Raw genomic sequence first — 15933 nt, 5'->3', positions numbered from 1 at the left:
CATATTCACTGTACTCTGGATTCATACTTCAAACATGACTGCCTTAGAGCATTTATTCAAAAAAGTGCCCGCTTTCAATGGATGTGGCACATTTGTTGGTCCATGGGTGGTACGTGAGCAGCTGTCAAGGCATCGCCTGCTATGGTTGGGGGAAGGAGCAAGCTCTTTTTTTTGTGACCCCTCAGATGGCTGTAAATCACACCTCACTATCTAATCAGCCACACACATTTTGCCACCTACCCAGGAGATGTTAATGTTATTTGCCTGTTTAGTTCACAAGGTCGGACAGCCGGGCCATTTGAGCCAACCTCCACTGTGGAAAGAGAGACTGTGTAGCGCAGGATGTGGAGGTGAAAGGTCACAGCTCTGGCATGCCATGTAATCGGATGCAGGGGGGCTTTTAATCAAGTTTTCTTGTGGCCTGTATTCATTTTAAATCAACAACACAGACCCTCCAGCTGGGATAAATGACATTTGACCGAGAAAATACTTAAGCAACCAGCTGGCACAAATCTTCAGAATTTCTGATTTTGTGAAGGTGTTAGAAGAGCTCAGAACTCATGTTCTACTTAGTGCCGTATTTGCTTTAAGTATCAACATTGACCACATGTCTGATTAAGTTGAAAACAAACCACCCATTAATTGTTCTGTTTTAAATATTATTTTAATGGGATGGGAGAATCTGTTGCTGAGTATTTTTTAACTCCTTTACCGCACCAGTGTCATGCATTATGTTAACATGCCGTCAATGTTCGGGTCAAGGTCAAAATTCTAGTTTCTGAGAATTTGAGAACACAAACCAATTTTCCGTTCAAAAGAGGTAGCCCCATGCGTTTATATGACCAAATATCCAAGTTAGAAAAGAGGTAACAAGGAATACAAAGAGGGATAAGGAATCTTTGAGCTCATTTGTGTTTTTGAACATTTACATGGCGTTTCAAAACCTGAATGAATATAGTCAGTATTTGGGTTATGAAAGTGTTAAAGCTGAACTTCCAATGGCAGATGTCATGTTGTTTTTATTTTAACTAGCAAACAATACTTCGTGAAATTTTTATGCAGGACTACTATTGGATGAAATAGTGATGGGTGTAGCCTGGCGAAATGCACACAAGTATGGGTGATCAAGGCAGCTGCTTAAAAATATATCCACCATGCACTCCACTCCCTAGTATATCGATATTGTGATTTAAAAATAACACACACAAAAATGAAATTAATAGTGAAACGTGTAGACTGAGTGGCCAAAATGCACACGGGAGCGATCGAATGTGCACTGTGAGGATAAAAAGAGCAAATACGATTGATCATTTTAAGTGAATAAAACTCCAAATATTGAATAATAGATATTGAAAAGAAAGAATGTGTTGATTTGATCACATTTATGAAATTTGTACTGGTGGCCCGGTTGGGCCACCATCAGTGAACTCCAGGACGCCCCCGACACAGTCACGTGGTGGCCTCGGTCCATCGTGCCACCGTTAAAGTCGGACCCTGCTGTGTAATATGCTGTACTGTATATATCTCGCTCTCGCCATATACAGTAATTTCTGGACGACAAGCCGCTACTTTTTTCACTTAAATTCAACCCTGCGGCTAATACAAAGGTGCGGCTTATCCATCAGATCACAAGGGAGCGCACTATAAAGTAAGCGCAAGAGCGTCAGGCAGAGCAAAACAAACCAAGTGAGCCAAATACAGTAGGAGAGACAGAACGAGAGCGAGACAATTTGCACTTATTATGGAAAATAAAGTAGCAGGAACCCGGTGCGGTAACATTAAAAACATCTGCGGCTTACAGTCGGGTGCAGCTTATATGTGTAGTATTCCCCAAATTTAGCTAGCGCGGCTTACAGTCAAGTCCTCCTTGTAGTCCAGAAATGACTGTACATCTATATGTATATGAATCGATATATAATATTTTAATATAAAGTATGGATTGCTTTCAGCGTTTACTCAATTATAGCCATCCCTAATTTAAAGCAAACACCCCCCACTCATTGGACATGCGCAACCCCTCCCGAAAAGGAATTAGACTTTAAACATCCGCCGCAGCTCAGCTCTGCATGTGGTGATTAGTAATCATTTCATGCGGCAAACATAAAAGGCGTTGTCGTCACTAGCAAAAAAACACTTCCAATTAGACAGAGGTTGTGTTGTATAATGTATAGATTAAATGTCTCTTGAGGCACATATGTGATGTTGTTGGTGCTGTGAAAAAAAAAGGCATTTTAGTGAATCAACTTCAGTTGTGTTTGAAGAAATCACTGATGCTGTGGTCATTGAAAGAAGCCTCCTACTACCAGGTCACCCATTCAGTACAAGTTATCACCTAGTACCATTACTGATGCAATCATGCAGTCAGTCAGCCTGTCAGGTCTGATTTCATAGAATAATCTTGCATGCAGCGGCTAATGTGGTTGGTGCTGTCGGCATGAGTGGTAGTGGCCACCTGGCAACGGCATTGGTAAGCTAATTATTAGGTCACCTTTGCCAACTCTGCTGAGAGAATGACACACATAGACATACCCACATGCAAAGTCGCACGTGCTCCCCACTCGGGTCAGGCTATGACACTATCCTCGGTGTGTGAGTGCATGCGCTTTACTTCCTTTTTCTCACGTCATCTAATCACATGATTGTTTTTGCCGCCCAATGTTGCATCTTGGCTACTGAGGTGTCCTGTGTGCTATTTATCAAATGGATGCAGCCATCTAAAAGTGGAGGATGGTTTGTTATCAAGAGTAATAGTTGAGTTTGTAAAAAAAACAGGTGGCTTAGTAGAACTGATGGCATCCTTACAGATTCAGGTTTGTGAGTAAAATTGGGGGAGGGGGACTTCTCTTGCCTCTCTTACCTTTTTATAATTAATGAAGGCTTTTCTGCACTGCACGACAGTGTGCAGAGCACACTTGCCACTGTTGCCAGCATGTATTCTCTGAAATGTACATTCATTCAATTAGATGTCTTCAATTGTGCCATCGAATACATGTCATCAAGAAGGCTTAAGTGTACTTTTGTGGCATCACAGCCGGAAGACACCTGGCATCTCATGTCTTCATCAAGCACATGTTGCTAATGACCAGATGGGAGATTTAGATTTAGTTAATGAGACAATCTGACACATACAGTTACGCTAAAGCAACAGTCTGTCATTTGCCATTTCCTCCTTTACTGTGTTAAAAAAAAAAAGTTTGGAAAGGTGTTCGCTGACAACTGTTTTCTCTTTCCCTATGTCTTGGCTGATACTACAGAACAGCCAGATGGTGGAGCTCCAGAGGAATCAGTTGCGCGATGACATCAAGGAGTACAAGTTCCGGGAGGCTCGTCTGCTGCAGGACTACACCGAGCTGGAGGAGGAAAACATCTCGTTGCAGAAGCAGGTCTCAGGGCTCAAGCAGAGCCAGGTGAGGTCGTGCTTGTTCATGTATGGAAAATTTCAGATGCAGTTTTTTCAGGCTTTATTGTGCAAATAACTTCCCATAGGATTACATAATACACCAAACCTTTTTTATCTCTGCTTCTTCTTCTTTTTGCCTGCCTAGGTTGAGTTTGAGGGTTTGAAGCATGAAATCCGTCGTCTGGAGGAGGATATGCAATTCCTGAACAGCCAACTGGAGGATGCCATCCGCCTAAAAGAGATTGCTGAGCGTCAGCTGGGTGAAGCCCTTGAAACCATCAAGACTGAGCGTGAGCTGAAAGCTTCTCTGAGGAAAGAGCTGTCCCACTACATGAACATTGGTGACACACTTTACAACAGGTAAGTGATGAACAGTTCCAGAATATCTGGATCATCTTTAAATACCATTAGATGTTCTCAGACCACTTTCCCCCTTGCAGTCCTCTCAGTATCTCTCTGGACGGCCTGAAATTCTCTGATGATGCTACCACTGAGCCCAACAATGACGATGCTCTTCATGGTTATGAGAATGGCTTCAGCAAGCTGCTCACCGATGACAACCGCATGCCCAAGAAGGAGGAAGAGCTCTTCCACCCAGCACCCAGTCTTGTGGATGATCTACTGAGTGAGCTGAACATCTCCGAGATCCAGAAGCTTAAGCAGCAACTGATTCAGGTTTGCATTTTGGACAAGACTGTATTGAAGGCATCTCCATTTTATTTTGTGTAACTTATAACACAGCCTAAGAGACAGAGGATTTACTGTGGGTTGTAAGCTAAGGGAGGTGGTGGGATGTTGGGTTACACATTGAAGCACACACTCTTCAGATCCTGAGCAGTTGCACAGTGAGTGTTGGCACCAGTTGACCTGCCATCTGTTTCATTGCCACTCCATCAGTTCAACTCTTATCTCTCTGACTGGCTACCATGGTTACGAGAAATCATCTGGATATTTTTGTTTTTTTGTTTTTACAAATATTATTTTTTCTACTCTGCCTTTTGTTAAACATAAACATCAACAACTCATTGCAATCTTGGTGTGGTCATCTCTCCTCAGATGGAGCGTGAGAAGGTCAACCTGCTGTCCACTCTGCAGGACTCCCAGAAACAACTTGAGCAGGCCAATGGTGCTCTGTCAGAGCACCAGGAGAAGGTAAACCGTCTGACAGAGAACCTCAATGCCATCCGCAAGCTGCAAGCCAGCAAGGAGCGCCAGTCTGCCCTGGACAACGAGAAAGAACGTGACAGCAACGAAGACGGAGACTACTACGAGGTGGACATCAATGGGCCAGAGATCCTGGAGTGCAAGTACAAGGTGAGGAGGTTTCTTGGACTTCAGTAGAGTAGAAAGAACAACTTGTGCGGTACTTGTAAAAATAAAAAAAATGGACATTTTATGATTAATAATAATATCATAGATAAAACATTTTTAATAATCACTGAGGGTGCTGAAATTTCACTCATATTGGCCAAACATTTTGAAACTGAAAATGGGTCCAACCATCAATTCTTTTTAATTATTATTATTGTCAAGACTCATTAATATATGTGGGAGCCAAATATTTATAAGTGCGAAAGGAGTATTTGTTAAAAATTTGGACCCATTGACTCCCATTGTAAATCATTATTTTTGCATGGTTTTTTGATGCACTGTACACCTGATGTGTTTTAGTGCATTTCCCATGATTACCCAATTTATCCCTTCAGTGTGACCTCAACTAAAGGTGGAAAAAAAAATGTGAGTTGAATCTTGAAAATCAGAATCTACCAGGTGGCGCTAGAGAGCTACTTATTATTTTTGCTTGAGATGATTGTATGTCTTTGCCATGTGGCTATAGTTGCACTAAAACAAGCCAGTATGGTCAAAATTGATAGAACGTGTGTGTGCGTGCGTGGATTTGGTAACACTCAAGTGCACACGTACGTATGTGCATATGTCAAAGTGACAATTCTGGACAAAATGTGTTTATATGCATTATAGTTAGTTTTGCTGTTTGCACACTATTGCTTTTATTGTCCATAGATAACATCAAAAATAAATAAATACATAAAAACTCCACTGAATAATTTGAGTCGTCGAACGTAAAAAAAAAAAAAAAATCTTAAATGAATGAGTTATCACAATTGCAAGGAGTGTCTAAATTTTGGACCATATGGGGTAAAAGTGTTTTTGTTCGCCCCATGTTAAGGAAAGGTTCAGTTACTGTCATCTTTGCTCTTCTAGGTTGCGGTTTCAGAAGCTGGCGAGCTGAAGGAGGAACTCAAGATTTTAAAGGCAGAATATCAAGCGTGTCAGTCCCGTTATGAAGATGAGCGCACCCGGCTGGAGAACGATGTCACTACACTCGGAGAGAAGCTGTCCACTCTGGAGAAGACAAGAGGTTTAGAGAAAGACGAGAAGGCCAAGATGGAGAAGGAGTTGCGCAAGGTAAATTTAATATGACATCCTACTTGAAAGTCAGCATAAATGTCCGTTTACGCTAATCATTTCTGTCCCTTTGCTATCAGCTGAGTGACGTGGCCGGCGAATCTCAGGGCAGTCTGAGTGTGGCTCAAGACGAGCTGGTCACGTTCAGCGAAGAACTGGCGACCCTCTACAACCACGTGTGCATGTGCAACAATGAGACCCCCAACCGCGTTATGCTCGACTTCTACAAGGAGGGCAAGGGTGGGCGTAGCAGCCCCGAAGGCCGTGGCCGCCGCTCTCCCATCCTGCTCACCAAGGGCCTCTTCCCCGAGCCTGCTAAGACCGAGCTCAATGATGGCGTTCCATCCTCCTTGCCTTCACCTGTGTCCGACCACCGCCGCGAGCCCATGAACATCTACAATCTGGTGGCCATCATCAGGGACCAGATCAAGCACTTGCAGCTGGCCGTTGACCGCACCACAGAGCTGTCGCGCCAGAGGGTGGCCTCCCTGGAGCTCGGCACCGTGGCCGACAAGGACAAAGAGGCCTGCATGGAGGAGATCCTCAAGCTGAAATCCCTTCTCAGCACAAAGAGGGAACAGATTGCGACTCTGAGGACTGTTCTGAAGGCTAACAAGCAGGTCAGTTTGTCTTGCAGATCATTGAGTATCCCAAATGTGTCAGTTTGCCTTGCTTGAAGGAGAGAAAAAGAAGAGGTGGGGTGGAAGCTATTTCAAGGCGTTTCAGCTGTTGAGCAAATGTGAATGTGGCCTATAGCTAACATGGGTGGGGACAGCAGTCCTTTGGTGTCAGCTGCACAAAGAAGTGGAGCCGATTCGTATACTGTATGCAGTTGTCTCTTTGAAGTTTGTGTGGTTAAATCACAACAGAGACCTCAAAACCCTTCATTTTTTAACAACAATGGAAGCAAAAGAGCTTGCCACCAAGCTATCTGTATGATTTACTGTACTTATGGCAGAATTAAGTAGATCTATCATAAAAGTTCATTGTTGTCTTTGGCTTCCAACTTCACTTACGTTATTCTATTTTGTTGTTGCCGACAGACTGCTGAAGTTGCTCTTGCCAACCTGAAGAGCAAGTACGAAAACGAGAAAGCTATGGTGACTGAGACCATGATGAAATTGAGGAATGAGCTCAAAACCCTGAAGGAGGACGCGGCCACCTTTTCCTCCCTCCGAGCTATGTTTGCCACACGGTAAGACACTTGGCAGACTTCATGTCATAGGTTGTACAAACATTTAAGATAGTCAGCTCCTCTGTGGTATCATTGTGATGTTACATAATTAAGAATGCAGTTTCCTATGTTAATACACAGTTGTTTAATGACATTTCTTTGAGGTACTAACAGCAACACAAGGTAGATAATCTGTTGATCGCATATCAGTTTATGTACACTCAAGTACACTGTGAGTGTGTTTGTTGTGTGAAGGACCTTGTTTTTGATCTGTGTGTGTGTGTCTCAGTAAGATGTTTTGATCTGCGTATGTCAAAAGGAGGGGGGCACCATGGTCCAATGCACTCACTAATCTTTTGGTATTGCAAAGAGAAGCCGGTCAAAGGTTCTGTGTGTAATCCCACTTTAGTTTGGTCCGGATTACACATCGACCCCTTGACTCAAATGCATCCCTGACGACGTGTTTACTTTTGAGTTTGCTGAAACTTTCACCATCTCAGGTGTGTGTTAGATAGATGACTGGCTGTAAGAGGTGTGTTTTCCCTGCCAAGCCGTGCTTAGTTGTCATCGCACTTACGGTCCTGTGAACATCATCTCTGGCCCAAATGGCTGCATTAAGACAGCTCTCTGTTCCACATTTATGACCACACTTAAATCCACAGCCCGACTCAGGTAGTGGTCCAAGGAGAGATGTGGGTGGTATTAGAGTGTTGGTTTTCTTTCAGTGGATAGGGATTGAACATGAACAACTCCCTAGACTGCAAATTTAAAAGGCCACTGCTGAACCAAATGTCCGCAGGTTGTGTATGGAATGCTGTAAGGGCTCACTAATCACACTTTTGTTGCTCTTTATCATGTGTTTTCTCCTCCAAAACACCTCCCTTGATGACAATATCTGTCAGGCTCTAGTTCTGTTTCCTCCACATGAATTACACTCTGTTTATGGGATCCTTATATTGGTATGTAAATTCTGTCCTATACAGCAGAAGGTTAGGTTGGGGGACTGTGAGGGACTGGAGTTTTCCCACACTCTTTCCTTTGTGTACCCACCCCTTCATCCTTCCTCACCACCGCCATGCACTGCTTCTCACCTCCTGAAGAAGAAAGGGAGGAAAGAGCCCATCACGTGCTGTTTTTCTCTCTCTCTGTGTTCACCACCATGGTAATGCCAGTTGATGGTGGAGAAATGTTAGTGTTTTGAAACCAAAAGGAGAAATGTGTGGTTTTTGTGTTTGAGTTCATGCTGCGGTCATAGTTTGAATTGTCGAGTAGGGTTTGTATGTTATTTTTATCTGGCCTGCTGTCTTTCCAGCTGCAGCTTCCGGTGTCAAGTTTAGCTCTTGCCTCTTCACATTCCCAAAACATGTTCTCATTGCAGGCCACCTCTGACTAACAGCCTAGCCATTCGCCTGAGTCACTTTTGCTCCTCACCCTTGTAGGACCTGCTGCCCCTTTGTTAGTTGTTGTCTCCCGTCATCATTCAATTAAACCTCCTCCACCCTTCTCTTTGCGGGATAGCCAACCCAGCATGACCAATCAGGTTCCAGACAACACAGCAGCTGTGTGCTTCTTAGTCATTCCGAATTACGTCTGCATGAATGATGCAATAGTTGAGAGATCGTGTGACAAGTGATTTTCATCACATGGTGCCGAAAAGTTGCTGTTTGTTAAATTTGTGAATGTGATAACTATTCAGCAGCTTTCCCTGCCATTGTGCCTCTCACCCTATCACCAGCACAGAAACGCTCCTATTGTGTCCAAGCAGTCCCAAGAATAGACTCCTCCGTTTTTTCCCGGGAAAATCCCTCTTAGGCCTCACCCACCCTTAAATCGACCCACCCGCCCTACCTCCCGTATCGTGGTGGGTTTAATGAAGCAGTACTGATCCCTTTTGTCTGTGTGTGTGTCCCACTGGGAATCGAACTGCACACACAAGGGAGGGGCTATGGATATGTTTGTCCGGCGGTCAGTCGGGTTCACATTCTGCAAGCACGTGTAACCCGCACGAAGCAAAACATCTGCACATGGTCTCACTGTTTTGAGAATCTGCCCACCAAATATTTAAAACAACAGTATCCTTATTACATGTGAACACATTAGTTGTTTGTTTGTTTTTCTTTTTCTGTGTCTTATAACTAGAAAGGAATATAACTCCAAATTACATTTAGAAAGCATTTTAGAAATTTCTTTGGCCTGAGAAGTAAACAAAAGGTGTGACCTAATGATAAAATAAACTGGGCATCAGCATTATACTATAACTAGAGACCACAGCATCAGAACATTTAGGGAAATAAACACAGACACACGGTACACTGTGAATATTATAACAGACAGAGAAATAGGAGAAGGGTGAGGTAACCATTGGATAATATATGAAATAAAATACTCCTCCCTCAGTGGAGGGGAGTTGTCATCCAAGGAATGTCACTTTGATGTCTTTGTGAGGGAGTCACTGTCACTTTTTTACCTGTTCAGTGACACACATCAAAGTGATGGATGACATCGCCATAGTGCAGCATGCATGCAGCAGTCATGTGGGACAGTGCGTTGTTGTGCACTATTTTCCTCATATGGTAAAAGAATAACAGTAATATGATCTGACTTTTGTTTGAAAAGTTAATATGAGGTGTGCCACAGTGTGAAGCTAGATTTTAATTTCTTCTTCTTCCTTATGTGTAATGGGTTCTTGCATGTGACTCTTGGTTTTCAAGTGGAGAGAGTTTTTAAAAGGTAATGAATTATTATAATGGAACCAGTTTAGTGACAAACGTATGAGAACAGAACTGGTTAATGTCGCAGACGTCTGTATAGACCTGGAGGTGCAATAGCTCCACCTGGTGGTGGCAAAGAAGAACAATCTGTAAAGGGTGTGTTTGTACGCGCGTGTATGCAATGCAATACAGGTGCTCGTCAAAAAAATTGAATATCCTCGAAATGTTGAATAATTTCCTTAATAACATTTAAAAAGTCAAACTTTCATAGATTATAGATTCAGGGCCCACAATTTAAGTGATTTCAAGTATTTATTTGCTTATCTTTACATTATTTGGGCTTCCAGTTCATAAGACCCATGAAAACAGGATTTCAGAAAATTAGAATACTGTGAAGAAATCACCATGCATACTTCCCAGTGATGAATGGATGGAAGGTATTAATGTTCAAAACGATATGTCAATCTTCAGTAATTGGTTGGGAATCCCTTTGCCTTAATCACTGCCTTGATGCGCCATGATGGCTGTCATCTCTTTGTTTTTTGGGGTCTGGTGGCCTTCATTTTCCTCTTGTAATACATACATTACAGCCCTGAATCTATCATCTATGAAAGTTTGACTTTTTGAATGGAATTATGGAAATTATTCAACTTTTCGAGGATTTTCCAATTTTTTGACGAGCACCTGCATATATATGAGGATGTATCCACTTTTACAACTTTATATTAGTACATGTATAACAAGTACAGTAAAAAAACAACATGTTTTTATGCAACATAATGGTGGTGTTGGATTTACAATACTCTAACTGTCATAATGGTAGAATGTTTAAGTGACTATTATAATGCCATCCTCACCCAGTAAAAGTTTTCCATGCTTTGTTTCACTTCCAGTTGTGACGAGTATGTCACTCAGTTGGAGGCCATGCAGAGACAACTGGCTGCGGCAGAGGATGAAAAGAAGACCCTCAACTCTCTGCTGCGGATGGCCATCCAGCAGAAGCTGGCCCTGACACAGCGGCTGGAGGACCTGGAGTTCGACCACGAGCAGACGCGGCGCACAGGCACCGGCGTGCGATCTAAAACCCGCGGCAAGGCTTCGGCCAGCGCCGCCGGCAACCCCAACGTGAGCCAGGGCATCATCTGCGCCGGCTCCGGCCTAGCCGAGCGCGGCAACGCCATGCCTAGCGGCCTCCTGGGCGGGCCCGCCGTCTTTTGCAGCGAGAAGTACAAGATCTACTGCGACTGAAGCGGCTGCAGAGTGTGTGCAAGTGTACAGAGGGGAGGGGGCCTGACGGGTCAGCCCCTCCCTGCCATAGTGTTAAAGAGCCCCACTCGCTCGCTTTGCTCCCTGGTTGGCCTGTGCTCCTCTAGGGACTACTGTGTGACTAACCATCTGCTTGTGTGTGATAGTGTCGAGGCTTGGTGATGCACAGGTGTGTGTACAGTGTGCACAAGACTTTTGGACTGTAGTAGACAAATAAGGCATGTGGATTGCATTGCCCTGATTATGTTCAGGGGACTTAGCGGCTATACTGGAGTGTCTATTCTTTCCATAGTCTTTGTGCTGTACATAGCAAGTACAAGGTGGCATTTGTGCTTTTTCGCCTCCTGACCGTGTCTGTTGCCCGGCAACAGGAACACATCATGGAGCTGTGTTGAACAGGATGATGTCCAAAGATGACATCTGGTGGCACGGGTGCTCCTTGCAACAATGATTTAAATAAAAATAAAAAATAAAGCTCAGCTGAGCACTGTTAAATGTTTACAAGATTGAAGAGAAATATGCAAGCTCGCCCTGCAGTCGGACCAGGGGAGTGCCGTTTGAATCCATACATGAAAATCAGGAACTTTTTACAGTAAAGGAGCACCTGTGACCGCGGCTGTTTGTTATTTCAGGATTGCTTTCGAGTTAAAGCTGTGACGCTAGTGCAGCAACACGGCTCATGCACAATAGAAACGCATGGCTTTTTGCAGCTGTATGAGCTTTTTAAGTGCTTTTCTTTTGTCGAGGTACTCGTGTACTACATTGTCGGTTAAACGTAGGGGGTCTTTCCAGTGGAACCTATTCATGTTGCAATGGATTATTTCAGAGCCATATGAGGAGGGAGACAGGATATTTGACAAATCGATCCCCAAAGCTAAAATAAGTGCGCTTCAGCATCGGTGCCTCAGGTTCAACCTTCTGGCAAAAAAATGTTTTCTTGATTACTGTGAACAGAGCCACGATCTAGTTTTGAACAAAATGCTTATTTTCAATCCTAAAAGAGCACAAATTGGATGATGAATCTCCAGACAGACAAACCACGTGGCCAAAGTGCCTGACAAAGCAAACACTGGATAGATTTATCCGGTGATCTTGTGTTCTACTCTCCCTTACTCCATCCATCTACGTGTTTCTCTTGTCTCCAATTGGCCAAGAGGAGCATTAGATTGCCAGCATCCCTACAATTGAGGATTTGTGTGGGTTCAGGACAGGTAACGTCCTCATTTTTGTGTTTGAACCCTTTAGAAGTCGTGTATGTGTGTTACTGATGTGTGTTCAAATGGAACCTCATCCTCCCTTTTTTTACTTTGTGTGCGAGGACAAAGCAAAGTACTGTCTTAGTAGCCAGAATAGCTTTAACCCTTTGCTGAACTTGATGTTACGCAAATAGTTAAAAATTGAGTGGGGCTTGTGTTTATACTCAAATGTATTTCTTGTGGATCATAGAAACATTAGCTTTATGATTCTAAAAGCAGGGTTGATGCGAGGGATCCCTGCAAGATGGAGCAAAAAAATTTTCTACCAGTATATATGAATCTCTATATTCTTAACATGATCTTGTTCAGGTGAAGGATCTTGCAGGATCCTGCTCTCGTATTTGTTCCTCACGGCACAATATCAGCGTCGCGTCAACCCTGCTTGAGTGAGCGCCACTAAAGCGAGCGCTCACAGCATGGAGATAGAGGAGGAGATGAGTAACCTCCTCACAAGTCCATCGCTCTTCTGTTGACTGTTCTCATATCTCGCGTATACGACAGTGGAGGACAGAGAGTTGTCGACATTTCCGAGGGAGAAGCTCGTTTCATTTTTGGAGGAGAAAACTGAGGACTGGCTGTTCAAGCTCAGTAAAAGATGAGCGTTAAATAGACCCCAGCATATGCGCGGTCTTTACTTTGATTCCTACTGCCTAAATCTGCGTCCATTTTAATGCGGTGTCATCATAGCGTGTCACCTGATCGGCTCCTCCTACCTCCTATCACCCCATCTTTCCGTCGCTCTCCACATGATACTATCATATAAAACATCCTGCATGTCAAAAGCATTACTCACAAATTTGTGTACACAAAAGAATCATCATCGCTGGGTTAAGACCTGCAAATTGATTATGATCTCATCCATCTGTGCGAAAGCAGAGATGTGTTTTTTTCTTATATTATTATTATTGGTCCATGTTTGTTTTATTTTTGTTTTAGTTTGTTTTTAATCTGTGCACTTTCATAATATAGAACTTTAACAGATTATGATTAACCTTTAGGAAAGTGTGGTAGTGCTACGGTTTGTGCGATATTCAGTATAGGATATTATAAGTGGAAGTTATTACTATATGTGTGTCCCACGAAATATGTACTCGACTCAAGTTTACTCCACAAACCACAGAGCTACAACTTTTGCCTAATCCTAAAGGAATTATACATCAGTTACTCATTTTTTGATATGTTTCATCATATGTTGTGCTGTTATTTATCTGTTATGTTCGTTCTACTGCCATATTCGCTACAAAAATCCAGGGTGATCTAATTCTGGGGTTTTTCATGTATTTATTATTCCTAGGAATAGTTGAAAATAACGCAATGAAACTTGACAACGCTCTCACTTGAATCGGTAAGTTGTGTCTTGGGAAACTTTGAGCGATGTGACTTTTCCTAGCTTCTTACCGAGGGCGTTCCACTGAAATGGGATCACTGACCTTCAGAATTCTCTGCAATTGCGACCATTAAATTCCAAATTGGAATTGTTTCATTCTCTCTTGGTTTAACGTGCCAAATCTTGGTACACCGTTTAAGGTCTGACAGACAAAGCACCAACTGCAAAAGGTGTCCGTTGGGCTGGAGAGCTTTTTGTTTGGTTTAGTTCATTGTTTCTGACCAGTAGTGCCTTTCATTGTTTCAAGGGAGAATTTTAGTCTAGCATTTAATGTTTTTGTCTCGCCGGGTGAGGGCTTGGGACTCGAAATGACTATGAGCAGCAATAAGCGCAAAGGGAATTGTGCCCCTTTCTGCATGACTCAGAAGATAGTTTTAGAATTAGCTCGGTAAATCCAAGATTGTATTGAATTCTGCTGGTCAGTGATCCTCTCAAAAAATTCAGGGGTATTAACAAAATGTTTTGTTTTTAAATCAAACGTTGAGAACCAAAAGTCCCTTTGGCCTCCTGTTGTTGAACAAACGGCTCCAAGCATCTTTAGTGTTTGTGTAGCTGAGTGTTATTGGAAACTACAAGCTTTGTTTGGTGAAGGTCATTGGTATGGATAGTATTATTGGAAAAAAAATGTGCAGAGAGCGCATTTTATCTTATGTTTGTCTTTTTTTTTTCATTTTCAAATCTGTTTTTTTTCTACATTATTAAGCAATTTGTTTTCAGGAAACAGAAAACTAAATTAGCATCAACCAACGTGAATAGTGCCATGATAGCCAGTGCTCGTTTGTTGAGGCGTCAAAGTTAACAATATGGAAGTGAAGATAACAAGAAGAAAAAAGTGCAATTCTGATAACAGTTGAAGATTAAAAAAAAAAAAAGTTTTTCTGTTTGCTGGAAGCGGCAGCATTGTGATAATTAAACTAGCTGTGCAAACTTTATATTGTCATTATGTTTTCAGTATTGATCCATAAGAGTTTGATATCTTTATATGAAATAATGACTTCACCTGTACGTTAATATTTATTTGACTTGTCATGCAGTACTGTATCCTTATCAATAATGTGCATTATGATTAGTGGTCTTGATTACAACTAAATGTCATATGCATGTTCATCAGTTATGGGACCTTTACACAGCGGTGAAAACAAACAGGTAAACTTTTTAGGGTGTTGGAAATTTAGGACATAAACTATGTGAGATGAATCTGATGTATTACTGCTGAACTAACCCGGTTAAAGTGTGTGGTTTGTTTTCCAGCTGGGACGTGGTCGAAACTGTGTAAAGGTAGTCATGCTGGCTAAAATCAATAAACGTGACTTAAGTCGCAGAGCGTCTCCGTGTTTTTTTGTGTGTGTGTGTGTGTGTACAGTAGCTTCTCCACAGCAGCAGATGCAGGGTTAACTCGGGAAGTGTGTGGCGAAACGTAACAGCTTGAGCACTCCCAGATGAACGCCATGCATGGGAGAGCTTCCCAGCTGTGGAGGGCTTCAAGATCATATTTCACACAATGCACAACAACACTCCCGCTGCCTCTTCCCGGCTGGCCTTCAGGCTCAACTGCCATCTCTCTTGTTTTCCTCCCATTCTCCTGCTTCCCTCTTTCCTCGCTTCCCTCTGGGGACACACCCACGCATCTCATCGCAGCGAATTTCCTCTGACCTTTGGTGCCCCGAGTGCTTCCTGTCCAGGCCCTGGAGACCAGCAGTTGTTGGGCTCGTACAGCCTGCTTTCTGATTAAGTGCAAAGAAAACACTTTTAAATGTGCTAGATTTGGATTTACATAAAGTGTGTGGGACATCACCAGAATACAAAAACATGAACAACGCAGTATAGATACAAATCTATGCATGTTAAGGCATAAGGAAAATGGTTCCCTTTCATTTGCTTGATTTACATTAGAACTCTTGAACCTTCTTTAATAACCACGCCAAAAATATTTTAAGAATGCAATAATAAGCAATGGCTCACAAGGCATCACTTGTAGCATAAAGACTGTCATCACTTCTGTAAAAGCGGAACCTCTGTTGGTACCCTTGCATGGCCTTCTCACTAGGCTGGATTGGCAGACGAAATGTGGGTCAGTAGGACTGCTCCCATGGCTCCATGCAGTAATGTTTAGGGCGGAGTCCCACAGCAGAACAGCTGTTTCACATCTGAGACGTTGCAACTAAGCATTATTAAAAAGCACCACTTGGTGTCGCTCTAAGACAGAGCTGAGCTTCAGCACAGCGCTGACGTCAAATTAAGATTTGGTCTGCGAGTTTGTGCCGACAAAGCCCTCTTTCTGAGCATCAGCCATGTGATCAATCCATGTGGAG

General features: G+C 42.8%; 1 protein-coding gene across 1 annotated transcript in view; it reads left to right on the top strand.

The window, feature by feature from the left end:
* bicd2a (BICD cargo adaptor 2a) overlaps window positions 1-14942 on the top strand; it is a 37364-nt gene extending 22422 nt beyond the window's left edge. The window contains exons 3-10 of the mRNA XM_077547745.1: window positions 3255-3407; window positions 3546-3760; window positions 3841-4075; window positions 4457-4714; window positions 5624-5827; window positions 5908-6447; window positions 6871-7022; window positions 10606-14942. Coding sequence (XP_077403871.1) covers window positions 3255-3407; window positions 3546-3760; window positions 3841-4075; window positions 4457-4714; window positions 5624-5827; window positions 5908-6447; window positions 6871-7022; window positions 10606-10960 — 2112 coding nt within the window. The 3' untranslated portion in view covers window positions 10961-14942. The remainder of the gene's footprint in view (window positions 1-3254; window positions 3408-3545; window positions 3761-3840; window positions 4076-4456; window positions 4715-5623; window positions 5828-5907; window positions 6448-6870; window positions 7023-10605) is intronic.
* Window positions 14943-15933: the final 991 nt, after the last annotated feature.

Source organism: Vanacampus margaritifer, chromosome 1, assembly GCF_051991255.1.
Source record: "Vanacampus margaritifer isolate UIUO_Vmar chromosome 1, RoL_Vmar_1.0, whole genome shotgun sequence".
NCBI lineage: Eukaryota > Metazoa > Chordata > Actinopteri > Syngnathiformes > Syngnathidae > Vanacampus > Vanacampus margaritifer.
This window is presented reverse-complemented; position numbering and strand designations above follow the sequence as displayed.